The sequence below is a fragment of the Cuculus canorus genome, chromosome 7, assembly GCF_017976375.1.
Source record: "Cuculus canorus isolate bCucCan1 chromosome 7, bCucCan1.pri, whole genome shotgun sequence".
Classification (NCBI taxonomy): Eukaryota; Metazoa; Chordata; class Aves; order Cuculiformes; family Cuculidae; genus Cuculus; species Cuculus canorus.
Genome location: NC_071407.1, coordinates 22,756,859 through 22,774,553, shown reverse-complemented (window position 1 = coordinate 22,774,553; position 17,695 = coordinate 22,756,859). Strand labels below are relative to the sequence as shown.

At 41.0% G+C, this 17,695-nt stretch overlaps 1 protein-coding gene across 1 annotated transcript in view; it reads right to left on the bottom strand.

Annotated features, from left to right (window-relative positions):
- The window catches only part of LRMDA (leucine rich melanocyte differentiation associated), a 602,786-nt gene extending 585,420 nt beyond the window's left edge, over positions 1–17,366 (bottom strand). The window contains exons 1-2 of the mRNA XM_054071217.1: positions 17,156–17,366; positions 12,267–12,367 (exon numbers count right to left, since the gene is read on the bottom strand). Of these exons, the coding sequence (XP_053927192.1) occupies positions 12,267–12,367; positions 17,156–17,185 (131 nt within the window). The 5' untranslated portion in view covers positions 17,186–17,366. The remainder of the gene's footprint in view (positions 1–12,266; positions 12,368–17,155) is intronic.
- Positions 17,367–17,695: the final 329 nt, after the last annotated feature.

Genomic DNA, 17,695 nt, shown 5'->3' with positions numbered 1-17,695 from the left:
AAATCTCAGCAACAACTTCTACAGATGTAAGGAGATGGAGGCAGTGGGGATGAAGAAAAGGCACAGAGTGAGGGAAGGAAGTAAACTGGACACATGCACAGCCTCTCACTCAGCTAGCAAGTTTCCATTTCTTAGAAAACATAGAACTCGACATTTTTTTCCCAAAGCCATTCCAACACAGTCACCTTCACACGACTGTCTCTGCTATTCCACAGTACTCCACTGCCCAAGACAGAGTAAATTAAATGCAATAGGTAGAAAAAGAAAGCGTTCAGATCCTTGAGCAGCTGCAATTTTAATATTCGCACACTGGACTGTGAACTTAACGTAACCTTGTTGGAAGCAGAGTTCTCTGAATATTCAATATACTGTTAATCCTTGGCACATCTAGAAAACCTTTCTCTCAGCCCTTAAGTGTTTTAAAATAATCAGCACCCTTTATCACTTCAGTATCAAGGTCTTGGAAGTCCTAAGAGTCTAAACCACAGCATCCTCATTCAGCACTTCTGTGGCCACAGCAGCAAGGCTTGGACTCTCCCCATCTAAAATGGTTCAAGGACAACTCTGCCACATTTCCTTGTGCTTTAAGAGATTTTACACTCAAGAGATAAGACACATTTCTAGGATTTGGAAAAAGAGAAAAAGATCAAAAAATAGATAAACAAAACCCTCAAACCTCTTTCACCAAATAAAGCTTCACGAGCCATATCCTGGCCATAAAAAGCTGCTCTGTTGCTCCAAGTAGCTAACTTGATGCTCTCAAACATGTAAGGATTTAAAATTAAAATATACTGGCCTTGAAATCATTAAAAGAACAAGAATTTTTTTTAAAAAAGAAAAAAAATGCTCACTTCGAATAAATATCTAAACTAAGTACTGAAGAAGTCACTTAAATCACTAGAAGTACACCCTCTCTTACAAGGAATACACACACTAACATTGATCTTGAAACTAATGTTTGGAAATCATGATCTTAAAAAACTATTAAATGTAGGTAATAGGCAGCTTTTCTATTAAATTCAGAAAGCGAGCTCCCTGTCAGCATGTCTGATCATAGATTATCATTCTAAGGGAAAAACAGCTCACATTCCTGACTGCAATTTTAAAACACGGAGGACTATGTCTTCTTTCCATTAGGTGTATTCACAAGGATCAAACAGCACCACAGTCAGGCTACTTGCCAAATCACAGAATCATGGAATGGTTTGGGTCAGAAGGGACCTTTACAGGTCATCCAGTCCAACCCCCATGCAGTGAGCAGGAACATCTTCACCTTGATCAGGCTACTCAGAGCCTCACTCAACGTGACCTCAAATGGTTCCAGGTATGTGAACTCCACTGCCTCTCTGGAAAACCTGTGCCAGTGCCTCACCACCCTGCCTATAGAAAGTTTCTTCCTTATACCCAGTCTCCATTAGTTTAAAATTATTACTTATCTTACCTAGCTTATCAACTTCCCTGTGTTTTAGGTGGATTAAAAACTATGCTCTGCAATTTGGTACTTCGCATCTCTTTTTTGTGTTCTCTTAAAAGCAATTTCTATAGTCTTTCACCATAGCAAGATTCCTACGAACATGACCAATGAGATGGTTCTAAAAATGAACAAACTCTTATGGCTGTATTATATGTAGCACATTCACGACTACCAGTTATGGACTCAGTGGGCAAATTAAGTTAAAATGGGGTAGAAATTATAGAGAAAAGAAATGATCTTCCAACTCTACCAACCAGTAAGCAACTCACTCGGGCAAGCACACTCACAAAGAAAGATAGGGAGAAACACAACAAGAACAGAAAAAAAAACCCAAACCTTCACATGATTGCCAGCATCAGTTCATGGGTAAAGCCAGAGAGTGAGCTTTAACTGCATTAACGGTGACCTTAAAGACAGTATAATTATTGTATAGCATGTCTGGTTTGACATGCTAGCTCCTGAGCCTGAGGAAAATGTATGGCCCTTTGGTGCTTCTGTGATACTCATACTTCATAGCGCACGACCCAAGGGCCTTCGGGGTTGTCTTTTTAAACTGAAAAATCATCTCCAAGCTAATTTATGTAAAATGCAAGATCTCAAAAGTGGCACAAACCAGGCAAGACAACACATAACAAACAAGACACACATAAACAGAAGCTTTGGAAGGGTTTTACCTGCCAAATGCCAACTAGTTATTTGTACCATGGCCACTCAGGAGGTTTGTTGAACACTACGAGACAGAGACTGGTAAGCAAAAGTAGTCAAGTCCTTTACATCCGCAATCAGATGCTGCGAATCTTATGTAGTGCATCAAGAAGAGAAGAAGATACCTTTTAACAGAACAGAGAGGAAAAGATAGAGAATAGTTCCAGGGTTAGTCCAGGTTCTTCCCTTCAGCCAAGCTCCTTGTCCTCAGACAACAGTTATTCTTGCAGTCCTTCACTCTGGTTTCACAACAGCAGGGATGAGGAAATACTGTTTTAGAGCAAGAGAGATTAAGGAAGTCAGAAAGAAATAAAGAACAGCCCATCTGATTGCTATACTTAGAACATGCTCACTATCAGGCCCTTTTCTTTAACCCTCAATACTCTTTAAAAGCAGTAGTTCTCAGTCTTAAAATTCAGATAACCACAGACTGTGCAGGACTCACCAACACATTATTTGCTATCTATTGACGTTCCCTGAAAGCTAAAACAAGTGCCTCAAACTATTTCTCCTCCAAATGCCAATACTTTGCTCAGACTGTGGTAGTCTTCCATTTATTACCTAACTGATTTTCTCTCAATCTGACACAGATTCCTGTCATTCAGAACAGAATTAAAAATAAAAACTCATTTTTGTTTAAGACCGATTGCTGTATTGACTGTGCCAGTGAATTAAGCTCTCCAGATAGAGAGAACAAGCACAGATTGTGTGCATTTAGCCTCCAACACCACTCCAAAAAACAACTTCAGTTTCATACCAGGAACCAGATCAAGAGAAAGCCATTCACCCCCGTTCGTTCAAACAAAGACATGAAGCAAACATCAGTTCACCAGGAAAGCTCAGCCCCAGTCAAAAGGTCTAATCAACAGCTTTGAGTCAGTGGATGCTCAATAAAAAAAATCCAACCTCTGTTCAACCTTTGTTAACTCACCTTTGTTCAGGAGTCCAGATCTCACCTTGACTCATGATTGCAACAGCACCTTAGAGATGGATGTCACCAAAAAAAGCAACTTTTATCATCCAACACAGCAATATTCACTACCTATATTTAAGGATGTAACAAGCTCACAACCCTATTTTACTTAAAGTCAAACTGTGCAGTATGTCCTTTTTACCAGATTTAACAGTTCTAAGTAATCTCCCCAAGAATTCTCCACGACACAACATGAACATACCCCGACCCCCGCCAAAGCTTCAGGTAACATGCATTTGCCCCATTTGGCCACCTGATACACTCTCAAGCCAACTCCTTACACAACATTAAGCCTTCTTGAGAAAAGCAGAACAGAAAACAACGTGATGTTCTAACCCATCAGATACAGTAAATCAATGGATCACAGCCAGCACAAGGGGTCAGAGGTACACACGTGACTGTGTTTGCACACTGTGTTAGGGACTACGTGGCTATAACAAGTCAAGCGCGGATCAATGGACAAGAAGGGAAGCCGATGGGACTAAAGAAGATTGCAACCAGCAGTATAAGTTCAAAATACAACAATGTATATTCTAAGTTTGCCCTTACACATTAGTCCATATGGAAAAATAACTAAACAATCAAGACAACAACTTAAATCCTCGGCACAGTATGCTGAAATCAGTGACATATTTAAATTCATACTATAAGGCATTACTTTGATATTTTTTAAATTAGTCATTCACGAGTTCCCTTCCTATCAACAATAAATCAATAAATGCAAAGAAGACACAGCAGGAAAATATACAAATATACAATACACAAAAACGCACCCACAGACAACACTTTGTAAAGGCAAATATTCTATAGTAACATTGAAAGCTGACAAAATATCAGGCAAGGCCACTGTGTGCGAGACAAGTTTATATTTAACTTTTTAAAATATATTTAAAGTTTTCAAAGGGGAAAAAAAAGGTTTCTCTAGTACCTTACCCAGATCACATCTGGTTCCTGTTGAAATTGCACTTTTCAAAAGGAGGAGGCATGGCCGGTAGGGAAAGAAGGAAAGAAGAGAGCAAGGAGTATATTTAATTTTGATTGTCTACCAACTATCCAAAGTAGAATTAACAGCTAAAGTCTAAAATCCTTTTTGTTACTGGTAATACTCTCCTTCCATTTTCAAAATGGATAAACACCTATAAAACTTTATCTTATACAAATCCTTATGTGTTACCCAGGTAGAAAGTGAACTCATCATCCCACTTGTCTTCAGTCCATCTAGTAGTATAAGACTATTTCACAGTTATTTTAATAGAAAGATAATTATGTATAACGTAGTCCATAATGTTTAATAAACATGCAAGACTTCACCTGAAAGACCATTACATCCGTATATTTTAAATAACGTAAATGATTCCTGGTATATAAATATTTCGTTTAGCAAATCTATTTTCAACTGAATTGCTTCTAAAGAACAACTACCCTTAGCAACATTAGTGTACATTTATCTCCAAATATTCATAACACTTCAACATTACTTAAAAAACAACACATTGTACTCACAGTAGGACATCTCTTGCAGATAAACTCCAAGTACCCACCTCAAAATACAAACCTGCTCATTTGAATCTGATACATTGCTGAAATAGCAGAAGCAAAATAATCAAGCGCTTATACATGGTGTCTCTTTGTTGAAGTCTCTAAATACAATTCCATTTACCCTGGAACAGTGAACTACTTCAACTATCAAATTCACAAACATTTGTAAACCACTGTTACCTTAAAGCAAGAAAGAAATCTCAGCTACTACTAAACATCTTTTTTTTAAAAAAAAAAGTAATACAAAATCTTCAATACGTAAACATATTAATTCTCTTTTCACATAGTAAACTGTGGTCATGCTTGAAAGAAAACCAAAAAAAAAAGAGTGAAACAAATTAACTGCATATCTCCGATACATTTACTTCAGACAACATATTATACATCATCTTGAAATCAAACAGGCAATTATAATGTGCACAAATGTTATGATACTATGCATCTCTCCTGCTCCGATGGTTCTAAATTATTGAAAATGATGGCTGAACAGGGCAGACTGTTGCAACACACATGGATTACTTGAACAATCTGAACTTTTTCTGTAGCTCTCCAGTGCTGTGCCGATCCCTAAGGTCAATAAACAAACAGATAGATGCCTCTTAGATAATTCAGGCCACATCTAAGGGGATTAAAATATTACATATGATCAAAATTTCTGCAGCAGTGTGTTTTGTTCGTAAAGAATCATGACTTTTTTTCTCCTTCAATACTTTAAGAAGCATCTAAAATTAAAGCAAGTACCTACATCTTCCTTCAAAGTGCTCAGCAAGGACAGAGCAGCAACTCCTTTCTCCTCCTAACCACTACCCCATGTTTCAATTCTCTTCCCCTCAGTGTAAAAGAAAGAGGAGCACTAGCCAGATGACAGACCCATTGCAAAACCAGCTATTTGTAAACACCACTCTTTCTCATCCCAAAAATCCGTAAGCCCTTTTTGCAAGCAAAAGCATCAAGTAAGGTAAATCAATTAGCTCACTAATTTCTCACCCTCATTTATTTAGCTCTACACTGTATTTGTCGTAATTGCCTATAATTATGTTAATTACTAACTCCAGCATAATTACTATATTTATTGTCATTGAGCGCACTGTGTACCCAAAGCAAAGCTGGCGTTTGTTGGGCATCAAAAAAAAGAAATAAATAAAGCCACACAGCCGTCGGGAGGGGCTTCTCTGCACACTGGCTGATGTACCTTCAGCAAACGAAAGGGCAAAAGAGATTTCATGCAATGCTAGTTTGAAAGCATCGGTTCATTAAGGATATTAATTTTCTGATAACTACACATTTAAGCATGACACACTGGAGCAGTATCTCCAGGATTTAGCAATTATTAATGCGTGACAGTTTCAAATGCTAAGTGAATCAATTAAACAGCAGCATTCACAATTTGAGAAGAGATAACTGCTTCATAACTGCCTAAGACTACAATTTTCACATGACAAAAAAGGGCCATTCAGGCTCCTTCAAAACCTGACAGGTCAAGAAAGAAGTTTGAAACAAAAGCACCTTATAACCATCATCTCTCCTCTTTACTTGTCAGATCAACTTTGCTAGTGTCTCCGCTGAAATGGCATCACCATGCCAGCTGCCACAAGGTGATTTTTCATGTCTTGTCAAAGAAATCTTTTATTCTATTTGCTCTGCATTAACATGTTACATTTATTGATCAAGCCCTTTCTGCAGCCACAGCAGGGCACTGTGCTCTTATGCCTAAGGGGGCTTTGATGTCCTGGTGACATTCTAGACCGAATAATGCACATACTAAATGGATTTAATGCAGAAATGTGTTTGTGCATGACAGCTACATTAATAACAGCCCCTCACACTGATAAATATGCAATTGCTACGATTAAGAGTTACCCAATTATGGTGAAAATATTTTTCTACTTTATAAATAAAACCATCAAACAGATTTAACAATAGTGTATTTTCTTCAACATTTTAAAAAGCTATAAAGATCAGTCTAGGGGCTTTTAAAAAATATGCCATGCTTTGTTTTGAATTCTGGCTTTTCTTTCCATTTCTCTTTTGTTGTTCATATCCCCATTCTGCGCATCTCATTGCTGCACAGGCAGAGAAAGGTGGCAATAAAATAAAATAAAATAAGCTTCTCTTTTGCAAACTCAACTCACAAAAAGGAACATGCCCTGGAAAAGTGAAGACCAGTTCCAAGCTGCCACTCGCACTTCCCTGCAGGCGAGAAACCAGTAGGCAGAAGAGAGAAACAATCTGTAGCTCACTGAGAGGATATGACAAAGCCTCAGCCTCCACAAGTCGCTGAGGAACATTCCAGACTAGGATTAGAGTTCAAGGAGATGTTTTCATACCTACACTCTCTTAATCGGACAGTGGAAAATACGCACAAGCACACACTGTGCAAATTATTCATGCTTCGAGCAGAAATAATCTGCACCCCAGCGAGAGGTAAGAGATAGCTGTATCTCCATGAACACAATTATTGGATTAATCCTCCCTCATTGGCCAAGATTAAAGATTCCCTCTCCCTTTCACCTCGCAGCTTAAAAGGCAAAACAAATCTCTGTAAGAAAAAGGAAAACAACTCCCATGTTTAAAACTACAGAGACAAAATCAGCAGATGGACTTCTCTGTGAATCGAACTGTTATTTATAAAAACATGCCACCTCTTTGTACAAAACCACTGACATCTGTTATTCAAGCACTGGAATGTATTTAACCTTCAATGAGCAGAGAAATTGGGCACGAAGTTATCCAAGACAAATAAAAGAACCTTTGAAGAAGGGGGGGAGGCGTTTCCACATGACAGCAAGATGCATCTAAAAAAAAACAAAACTCTATTTCACCCAAATCTCTACTCCCTACCTACATTACATCTTTCCTACTTATTTGTTCTCTTTTCTCCTTCATCAGTGATTATTATTTACCTTTTTTTTTTCCAATGACTTCTTTAACTTCCAATGACCAACAATACTTTTTCATTCCCTCTTGAAATCCTTTTCAGCAAAACCTCCAGCAACGTTAACACCAGCACATCGGTGACTTTCCTTCCCATTCTTCAGGTTTCCATGAAAAAGAACTAGGGAATGCCTTCCACACATTAGGAAACAGAATAGTGGCCTTTACAGTAGTTTATTATCAGGGAAGACTATCAAACACAGTTGCCAGGAGACTCGGGAGCTGTTTTCCAAAGCAAAACATCCCTGCTCCCAAAATGTGCCTGAAAATACAGAGTCAACAGCTTATTTCTAAAATAGCTGAAAATCATTACCAATATTGAATCACAGAATCATAGAACAGTTTGGGTTGGAAGGGACCTTAAAGACCATCCCGTTCCATCCCCCATCAGAATCAGAAGAGCTGCTACAACTCAGGCCACATACGAGGAAGCACCACTCAAGCTGCAGAATCCCTGGATAGTTTAGGTCAGAAGGGGCATTTAGAGTTCATCTAGTCCAGTCCTGCTCAAAGTTAGATTAGGTTGTTAGATTAGGGGCAATATCACCCAGGATAGAGATTCCACCGCCTCTCTAGACTCTCTTCCTCTCAGCCTTTCCCATCGCGAAGCCTTTCCTTACAAAGAGCTGGAAGTTCCCTTGCTGCAACCTGAGACGACTACCTCACACCCTGTTGCTGCACATCTGAGAATAGTTTGGCTCCATCTTCTTCACAACGCCTCCCCCCCCCCATTAGTTCTAAAAGGAAACAATACATTAGAAACCATTTAAAACCTGTAAGGAAACCAGCACAAGAATCACAAGTGGACAATAGTAGCCTGGGACTGAAGGATTCTCAACCAACAGAAGCATAAACAGGGGGCAATCCAGTGGCACCAAAGTACGCACTGGCTTTTCCCTTTGCCTCAGACACAACAAATTGCTGTTACTCCTCTTTTTTTCCATAACATCTCCATAAAAAGCTCTCTTTGCCATTCACCGCCTTCCTTTCCATCCCAGGGAAAAGGGGAGATGGCCAGCAACTGCAACTGCTAACCGTCGTTTTGCTTTGGCTGCCAGAAGAGAGTGCTGGATCCACGGATGGCTCCAGGTAACCAAGGAATGATACCAGTTCTTGGAAAAAAGGAAACAAGACAGACAATTCTTTTAGAGAGCAACTTTTTGTGATTAATTAATGAAATGTTGCTATTAAATTTATCACAGCTGATGCAAAGACAATTAAGCATCTACACAAGCTCTAATTTTCATTTAATAGAGAGGAAGGAGCTCCAGCCTGGAAAGAACTCAGAAGAAAAAAAAAAAAAAAAAACGATGAAAAATGTGCATATTAAATTGCCAATACAAAAGAACTAATCACAGAAACACAGAATGACCTGAGTTATAAGAGACCCACAAGGCTCATCGAGTTCAACTCCTAAAAAAATGAGACAGCCTCTCCTCCTCCAATTTAGTCCTCTAGCCCTGTGTACAGTTATGCGTTTACACCACACCCAAACAGAAAAAAATCAGAGAAGTGTACGTAACAAAACACCACACATCAGAACATTGAATCCACATAATTACTCGTCTTTACAGAAACAAGAAGACAGACAGAAGTGCTACAACAACCAACAATTATTTAGAAGATATCCCTAATTTTTTTTAAATTATTATAAAAATGTGCATCAATTCAACAAGTTCCTAAAAAAGGGAGGGGCAGGGGAGCAGAAACTCCTTGGTTTGTATAACACAAGAAGCTGTATTTACCAGAAAAAAAACCACACAGGCATCTCTTGAAATGTGTTATTAACAGACAAGCTTGGCAAAAGTTACTGATGTGTAACTCGCAAAATACAGCATGTATGACTTACTTACCACTTTATGAAAGCATCAGCAAAGCTTCACACTGTTCTCCAGGATACCTGGACAAGCCTCTGAAAACACGCATTTATAGCGGAAAGCCTGAAATTGCAAAATAACCTACCTGGCTCTATCCTGACTCTGCAACAAAGTTATCTACATCATAGCAGTATCAAAATCAGCACATTTCACTACAGCAATTGCTCAATCAGGTATATCAGTTCCATAAGAAAGCTTTCTGGCATCGATATCGCACAGTACAAACACATCTTTCTGATAAGAGCCTCCTATGTGGATAAGCATGCGTGCACACGCAGGGTAAGGACTGCAAGTTTACAACTGCACACGGCCTTAGGTTCGGAAAGGAGAGCTTGCTGCCAGCTAACCACCAAGCTGAGCACATTACTACAACAGAGATCTCTCTTTCTCTCCATGCAATCACATCCATGAGAGCAATATGAAATAACATGACTGCTAATACTGCTGCCCACAAAATAAAATCTTCCCTCTACACTCACTTTCTTAAATTCTTAATGAAATTGTTACGCTGTTGGAAATTCTATTGATGCTTTTACATAACAGAATTTATTGCCTGCTGCAAAAGAAGGATTCCTTCCCAAAATACGCTTGGCAGTAGCCATACAGAAAATAAGGCACAGAGACCCTGTACGCAAAACAACATTAGAAAAAGGTTGGTCCGTATTTATTTACTACCTAGCACTGAGAACAGGGAACTATTGGGTATTTTGGTAGTTCTCTGGCTTAAATACAGGCTAAAGAATTAGTAAACAGTGGAATGTTTTTCTTTTTTCAAAGAGTACACACACACTCATCTAATAATGAATCCTTCCTCTTACGATGAAAACAAACATATTTAGTGCAAATAACTACTGTGCCACAGAGTGTAATGTCCTCTTTATCTTTTTCTAGAGTTTGATCACTCCTGGCCTTCTTCACTCTGTTGCCTTTACTAACAGATAGCAAGTTTTTTCTAGGCATTCAAACTCTCTTTTAGAGGGACATTAAGTTTAGAGCTTCCTCCCCACTGAAGACCACATACTAAACTAAACTTTTCAAATTAAGCACTCACTGATAAAAAAAACATAAAATTTGTCACTATAATACAGCACAGTGAGATTTTTCAGGCAGTAATACTCATTTTAAAGAAGACAACAATGACCTTACTGTTTACACTTGCTTCTACAGCTACCCAAGACATCTATTCTATATTCACATTCATTTCAGCGTGCGACAAACCCCACCAACCATCCCCTCCACAAAGCAATCCACCCCTCCTCCTCCTCCAGATCTGATTTCTGCCCCTCAAATGCTTTCTCAGTTTTACAACAGCAAGCTATCCTACACCAAAAGTTGATTGCAGCTACCCAAAAAATTAGCATTTTCTCTCATGTTTCCACATAAAAGATTTTAAGACAATTTTTTTTCCCAAACAAATCCAAATTACATCCCATCGGAAAAACAGCCTAAGTGTGAATGGCATGGGTACACAAGGAAATAAGGCATGAAAACAGAGATTACAGAAACACATCATCAGTTAAGCTCTCTGTGAAAACATGAACTAATGACTTAAAGTTCTGAAGTGGTGCTCTACATCTAGATTTAATATTTTGCTTTATGAAATAGAACAAACTTAGAGAAACTGTTCAACTTATGCATTAAATGAAAGAAACAAACTTTGATTTTCCAGAGGTATAAAGAAGGAGCAGTCTTGCGGATGACACATTAAATCTGAATAAAAATGCAAAAATGGAATTACCTTCATGACAAAATAAAAATTCTATTCCCTCCCCCAGCAAAATTCTCTCTCCGATTGCAATTTCCATAGGTACAGAGCCACCAGCCAGCAGCGTAAGACGATAACAACCCACAGTGCCTCCTTTGCTTTGCTACCTCTCGCATGAAGCAATCAGTCTTTCCGAGTTGGCAATGGCACAGGATAACATTTATGAGTGTTAAGTAAGTTAAAGCCGGTGGTGGTTCGCACCAGGAAAACAAGGCACTTCACGTTACTTTCATATGTCCTGTTCCTCATGAGCAGACTCTAAACTTACCTTCAATAAAATAAAAAGAAAACTCAGGATTCCAACTCTACCCCTGAAAAACTATGTTTTTTCATAGACAACCACACGCCATTCTTTTCTTCCTACTTCCTCAGAGTTCCCAACCCGAAAGCAACACTGCTGAATCCTTTCATTCACAAGGATTGAATGAAAAAGGATACTGTAGTAACTAATCGGAATACTACAGAATTCTAAACCAACCCCCACATTAAAATAATATGAACGTATTGATAAATTCTAACCGTACTCAGTTTTAGTGCTTAACTGAACAGCCACATACAAAAACAACAAATACACATCATCTGGGAAATGAGTGTAACAAACCATTTATCGTAATAACTAGAGATCTACAAATAAAAAGAAGGAAGAGAATTACACACTTACTTGTATTGTGGTTAAGAACAATTCACTTTTGATCCCGTTCTTCAGCTCCTCAGGTAACGATGCTTATTTTCCATTTTAAGCAGAGAACAAATAATAAGCTCTTTACTGGGCATGATTTATGTTAATATAAGAAACTTCCAGACTTACCTGGTAATTCGTGCGCCAAGCATGCAAGAAAAGGATACAAATATTGCATATAAAACAGTGTTGCCTACTTAATAACAGCTAAACGTACCTGATGTACATGTATATTTTTACTTGGCAGGCGGCAGGGGGAGTAAAATATTCTACTTTCGGAGTTGGTTTTGGAGTTGAAAAATCTCTCTGTTGCCACATACCTTAACAAGTTGAAGCTGAGATCTAGCCTTTTTGCCATGTGTCCATATTTTCTTCCTAGGAATTCTGGAATTTCTTCACAGTCTTGGCTAATGTAGGACACCTGAGAATTGGAAGCAAAAGGGGCTTGTAAGTGGATTATTTCATTTCCTGTCCAGGTTCTGTTTCATTGATTCAATGACAACACACAGTATAGTAATATTCATCACAGCTTTCAGCTACATCAGTTTTACTACTATAGAATCTATCACAATCTCATTTTCCTATTGATACAAACAGCTTAATATTTATTATGTCTATAGCCTTATATAAAATGTGTTGTCTCCTTTCAGGTAAAAAAAATTTGACCAAATACATTGTATTCCTTCCATTCCACTGTTAATAGTTTGACCTCACATTACTTTGTATTATCACCCTGATACACTCCACGAGGACCTTGTTTGACAGACCAGAAGACATCTGAAGGACTCTCAGCACTCAACACACTGAAAGATTGCTTTGGAAAGCTGGGTCTGGATGCACTTAAGCGGGACACTGTCAATCCATTCTCAGAAACATCCCTTCAAGAGATTTTTACTCCCAGGGATATACTAGGGACAGAGCAAGGGGGCTCTGGAAAACCACACATGCAGATTTTTTCAGGCAGTTGTGCAAGTCTTAAAGATTCCTGCTGCTTTCAGATCACTTTTCTCCTTGTATTTATAAACATATAAAATATAATTATATTATTTATATATTTAACATAATTATACATAATACTTGTGAAGGCTTTTCCTCTTTTTCACACCAGCCCATCTAACCCACCCTTAACAAAGATAGGTAGAATTAGTGGTAGCAAAAACATAGCCTACTCAGAGATTTGGGGACTTGGTTTTGTTTTTTTAAGCCAGGATGAAATGAGTGACACTATTTCCAGAAAAACACAAGCAATAAAAACGCTAACCTTTTTCTATACTCTCTGCTGTATTGTCTTCTAAGTCTTTGGCTTGATTGCTTCAAAGAAATCCCCACAGAGTCTGCCAAACCTCGTCTGGAATTCTCTACACACATGGTGGCTCATCCTCCCAATGTTCAAAATATCAGTATGAACACTGACATCGTGGACTTCATGGTAAAGAAATCTCGGTTTTCTTTAAACAGCGACTTGCTAGTTAAGACTTCAACAGTGTTCGACTACTATCTAAACATTTATTTATTACCTAAACATTTAATATAAAAACTTCAAGACAGTATCCCATTGGTCTAAAAGACAATAGATGAAAAATACACAAAAAACTCAGACAAACTTTGTTTTGAGAGTACTTCATTTTCTGTTAGAGACTCCTCCGCACAGCAGCCTGATAGGATGCACTCCTGAACATCATCCCTGTGTCTTAGACTCTAAAAATTATTGCAATCTGATAATACTATATTGCATCCCATTTAATTCATTTTGTTCAGTAACTTCAACAGATAAAGTTGACAACAGTGAAATAATTTTTATGAGCAGAAAACAGGTAGCTGGAAGCTCAGTTTAACAACTTCTTCTCCTTGTTAAACCACACTCACTCTTGCAATAAATCCTGCTACCAGACATAGACATGACTGAGGCAAATATAAGGACAAAAGGGAAAGGAATCACTTGGGGCAGCTAGTATCCTAATGGTTTGGACATAACCGAAACCGTTTTGTAGAATTTGTTGAATTAAATATGGGGATTTTTTTCCTCCAGTTTTCACCCAAGACAACTACAATGCACTTTATAACAACACATGCAGGTATGTATGCAAGAACTGCTTCACTCTTCACTGATTGCAGATTTCTTTAAACCAATGCCTGCAAACCCTTGGAAAGACGCCACATCCACTATTATTATTATTATTATTATTATTATTATACATATAACAATAATATTTTGGATTAAGTATTTAGCTCAACGTAACATGCTGAAATATAAATGACTAATTGTAATTGAACTAGAAATTACTAAAATTCAGTGGCTGTTAACACCAGGAGTGCCACTCGTGTCTTGAGCAACTACAACCACAGCAAGAGCACAGCCCACCACTCTGCTTTTCACCCAGGGAGGAGCAGTGGAAAAGGAGCCTCAGACTTTACAACCTGTGTTCCCACAGCTTCAGAAACTTACCTGGCCAGAAATGTTCCGGTTCCACAAGAACAGAGTTGAAAAAATAAGTTCAAACATGTTTTGGACGCAAAACACATAAAATGCTGCAAAGTTTCAGCCTTTGAACTGTTAGAATATAAAAATATATTTGCATAACTGGTACAAACAGATTATCCACAGGTGTATTTGCAATTGAAATACAGTCATTGTGACTTCTTACTGCTGAGGCCTTGTAAAAGGAATTTTCCTTCCACAAAGCCCACTTCGGCACACTCACAGTGCAAGCACCTTCCTCAATCTAAAACAAATAGATTTATTTTCCCACAAAAGATCTGTATACCCCATATCCATGAACTTGCTCCTGATATCCAAGAACTTTGGAAGAACTGGAAGAACAGCAGCGACTGGCAGCAACACAATACACGATAAGCCTTTTTGAACAACTTTCTAAGTGTTATTTCCCTACTCTGCTGCTTTTTAAATCCTCGACTAACACTGATATAAATCAAGACTTCAGTAGTCTGCACAGCAGAACAACATCTTCATTCTCCTTTCCATTCAAAATCATTTACCCAGAAAACAATAAAAAGTACATTATTAGCATTACTTTTGCATCCATCTCAAATACCTTCAAAATGAGCATAAGCTGCCAAGTATAAATCCAGAGATATCACCACTTGAGAACAAGGATGCTCTTCCCAAGACTCCTCAGCTCCTTGGGTGCAAGACATCCGAGTACCAGGAGATTCCTTAGAGTTTTCCATACCAGAACATCACATGGGAATAAACACTGGACACAGATGTTTCCATTGCCCAATTCTCCAGCTCTAATCTAACACAAGGTGCTCATAGTCAGCAGTTCTTATTACTGGTGCCCTGCTCAATGTCCCACAGAAATATTCAGTAAGTTCCCACCAAGCCCAGCATCAGCCAGGCTGTAGATGGCCCCAACATTCCTGCAGGCTCATCTGTATGTAATTCAGAGAAAAAAATAAGCTTTTAAATTTTAAGTTAACCACTGAATAGCAGTTGCATCTCTCCTGCCTGAGTTTCAGAGGATATTACTATGTAACCTCAGCAATCATTTTACAATGATATTGTAATCTTAGTCACTCATAAAGTGACTCATAATAAAGTAACATCTTTATTAAAGAACGGCACCAAATAGGCCATCTATGAACTCCAGATAATGCCTACTCACTTCCACTGAAGGGAATTACATCTGGAGAATAGTTCCAGTCAGCTAAGCATTATGTTTTACTCTCTTAAAGGACCGTGCGTTAGGCACATGGCCAAATTAAGAGTGCACATTACTTGGAGGAGCTGAAGGGTTGCCCAAGGGAAGCCGGCAGCGTCCCTCCGTGCACCACAGAGACCACAGGAACAGTTTCCTGCAGCAGTTGCGGAACAAGCCAACTGCCTCCCCTTCACACACAGCCTCACATGAATTCCGCACAGAAACAGCAACCTGATTAGAGAAGCAATCAGATGGACAGCACGCTGGTTTAAATGGTAAATCACTTTCCAAAAGAAGACGAACTTCATTTACATATTTTGTGGAGAAAAAACAACAACATTTTGCTAGTTTTGGTCACAGTTTCAGCAGTAAAGATATCAAATTCTAGCCACAAATTTTTCAGTGGCCAAATGAGGAGCTAGGTAAAGGCCAGCAGAATTGGTTTGACTTCCCAACTTCTCTCTTTAAGCAAAACAGAACACAAAGAGTTTTTACTTCTAGCAGGAACAACACTCCACGCAGAATCACAGAATCATGGAACGGTTTGAGTGGGAAGTGACCTCAAAACCCATCCAGTTTCATGCCCCTGCCATGGGTAGGAACACCTCCCACTGGATCAGGCTACTCAAAGCCCCATCCAACCTGGCCTTGAACACTTCGAGGAATGGGATATCTCAGTCCTTCTCCTGTTTATCTCCCCAGCCCACACAATGCTGGAGTTGCTGTGTGTCAGTGCGCCCACGGCACATCCTGGTGCAACCCATGTACACCTTGGTGCGCACATCCCAGTGCACCCACACATGCCCTGGTGCACATATCCTGATGCTCCCATGCACACCCCAGTGCACACATCCCAGTGCAACCATGCACAACTTGGCACACGCATCGCAGTACACTCATGGCACACCTTGGTGCGCACATCCCAGCACGCCCACGCACACCCCAGTGCTCTCATGGCACACCTCGGTGCTCCCATTCCAGTGTGCCCATGGTACATGCCAGTGCACACATCCCAGCGTGCCCATAGCAATCCTTGGTGCTCCCATCCCAGTATGCCCATGGCACATCCCAGTGCAACCCATGCTCACCTCGGTGCACACATCCCAGTACAGCTATGCACACCCTGGTGCGCACACCTCAGTGAGCCCATGGCACACCCCAGTATGCCCACGCACACACCAGTGCGCACGTCCCAGTGTACCCATCCACACCCAAGTGTGCACATGGCACAACCTGGTGCAGACATCCCAGTGCACCCATGCACACCTCTGTGTGGACATGCCCGTGCACACCCCAGTGCACTCATGGCACATCCCGGTGCACGCATCCCAGTGTGCCCACGGCAGTCCTCAGTGCTCCCATCCCCGTGAGCCCACGGCACGCCCCGGTGCGCCCATCCCCGCGTGCCCAAGCACACCCCGGCACCGGGACGGCTCCTCCTCCGCGCGGAGAGGAGATCCCCGAGCAGCGTCCCGGCCCGCGGCTCGGCTGGAAGCTACCACACACAGCCCCCCCAACCCCCTTCCCCCCCGCGGCCCCCGCTCTACCTGCGCTCCGCTCACCACAGCCCCGGCCATGGCTGCGCGGGGCTTCCGCGGGCCGGGCGCACCGCTCCCTCGCGGCAGTCAGCTGACCCGGCGCGAGTGGGGCGGCCCCGCGGCCGCACGGGGCTCCGGCAGCGCCGGCGGAACCGGGGAGGGAAGCCGGAGCCCGAGGGTCACCGCGGGCGGAGCTCAGCCCGGGGTGGCGGCCGCGGGGCTCCGGGCACTGTGCGGGGGCTCTGCCTGACGCCCGGGACGGGGGAAGGCGGGCTCAGGCTCCGCGTGCCGGGGGCGCGCAGGGCTCCGGGGAGCGCACGGGGCTCTGCCTTCAGCCCACGGTGGGCTCGACGCTCCGGGCACTGAGTGGAGAGGGCTCGGGGCTCCGGGGGTGTGCGGGGCTCTGCCTGCAGCCCGGGACGGGGGAAGGAGGGCTGCGACGAGGCGTGCCCTGGGGTCCCAGAGGGTGCGCGGCGCTTCAGGGGATGCACGGGGCTCCAGTCATGGAATCATAGAATAGTTTGGGTTGGAAGGGACCTCAAAGCCCAT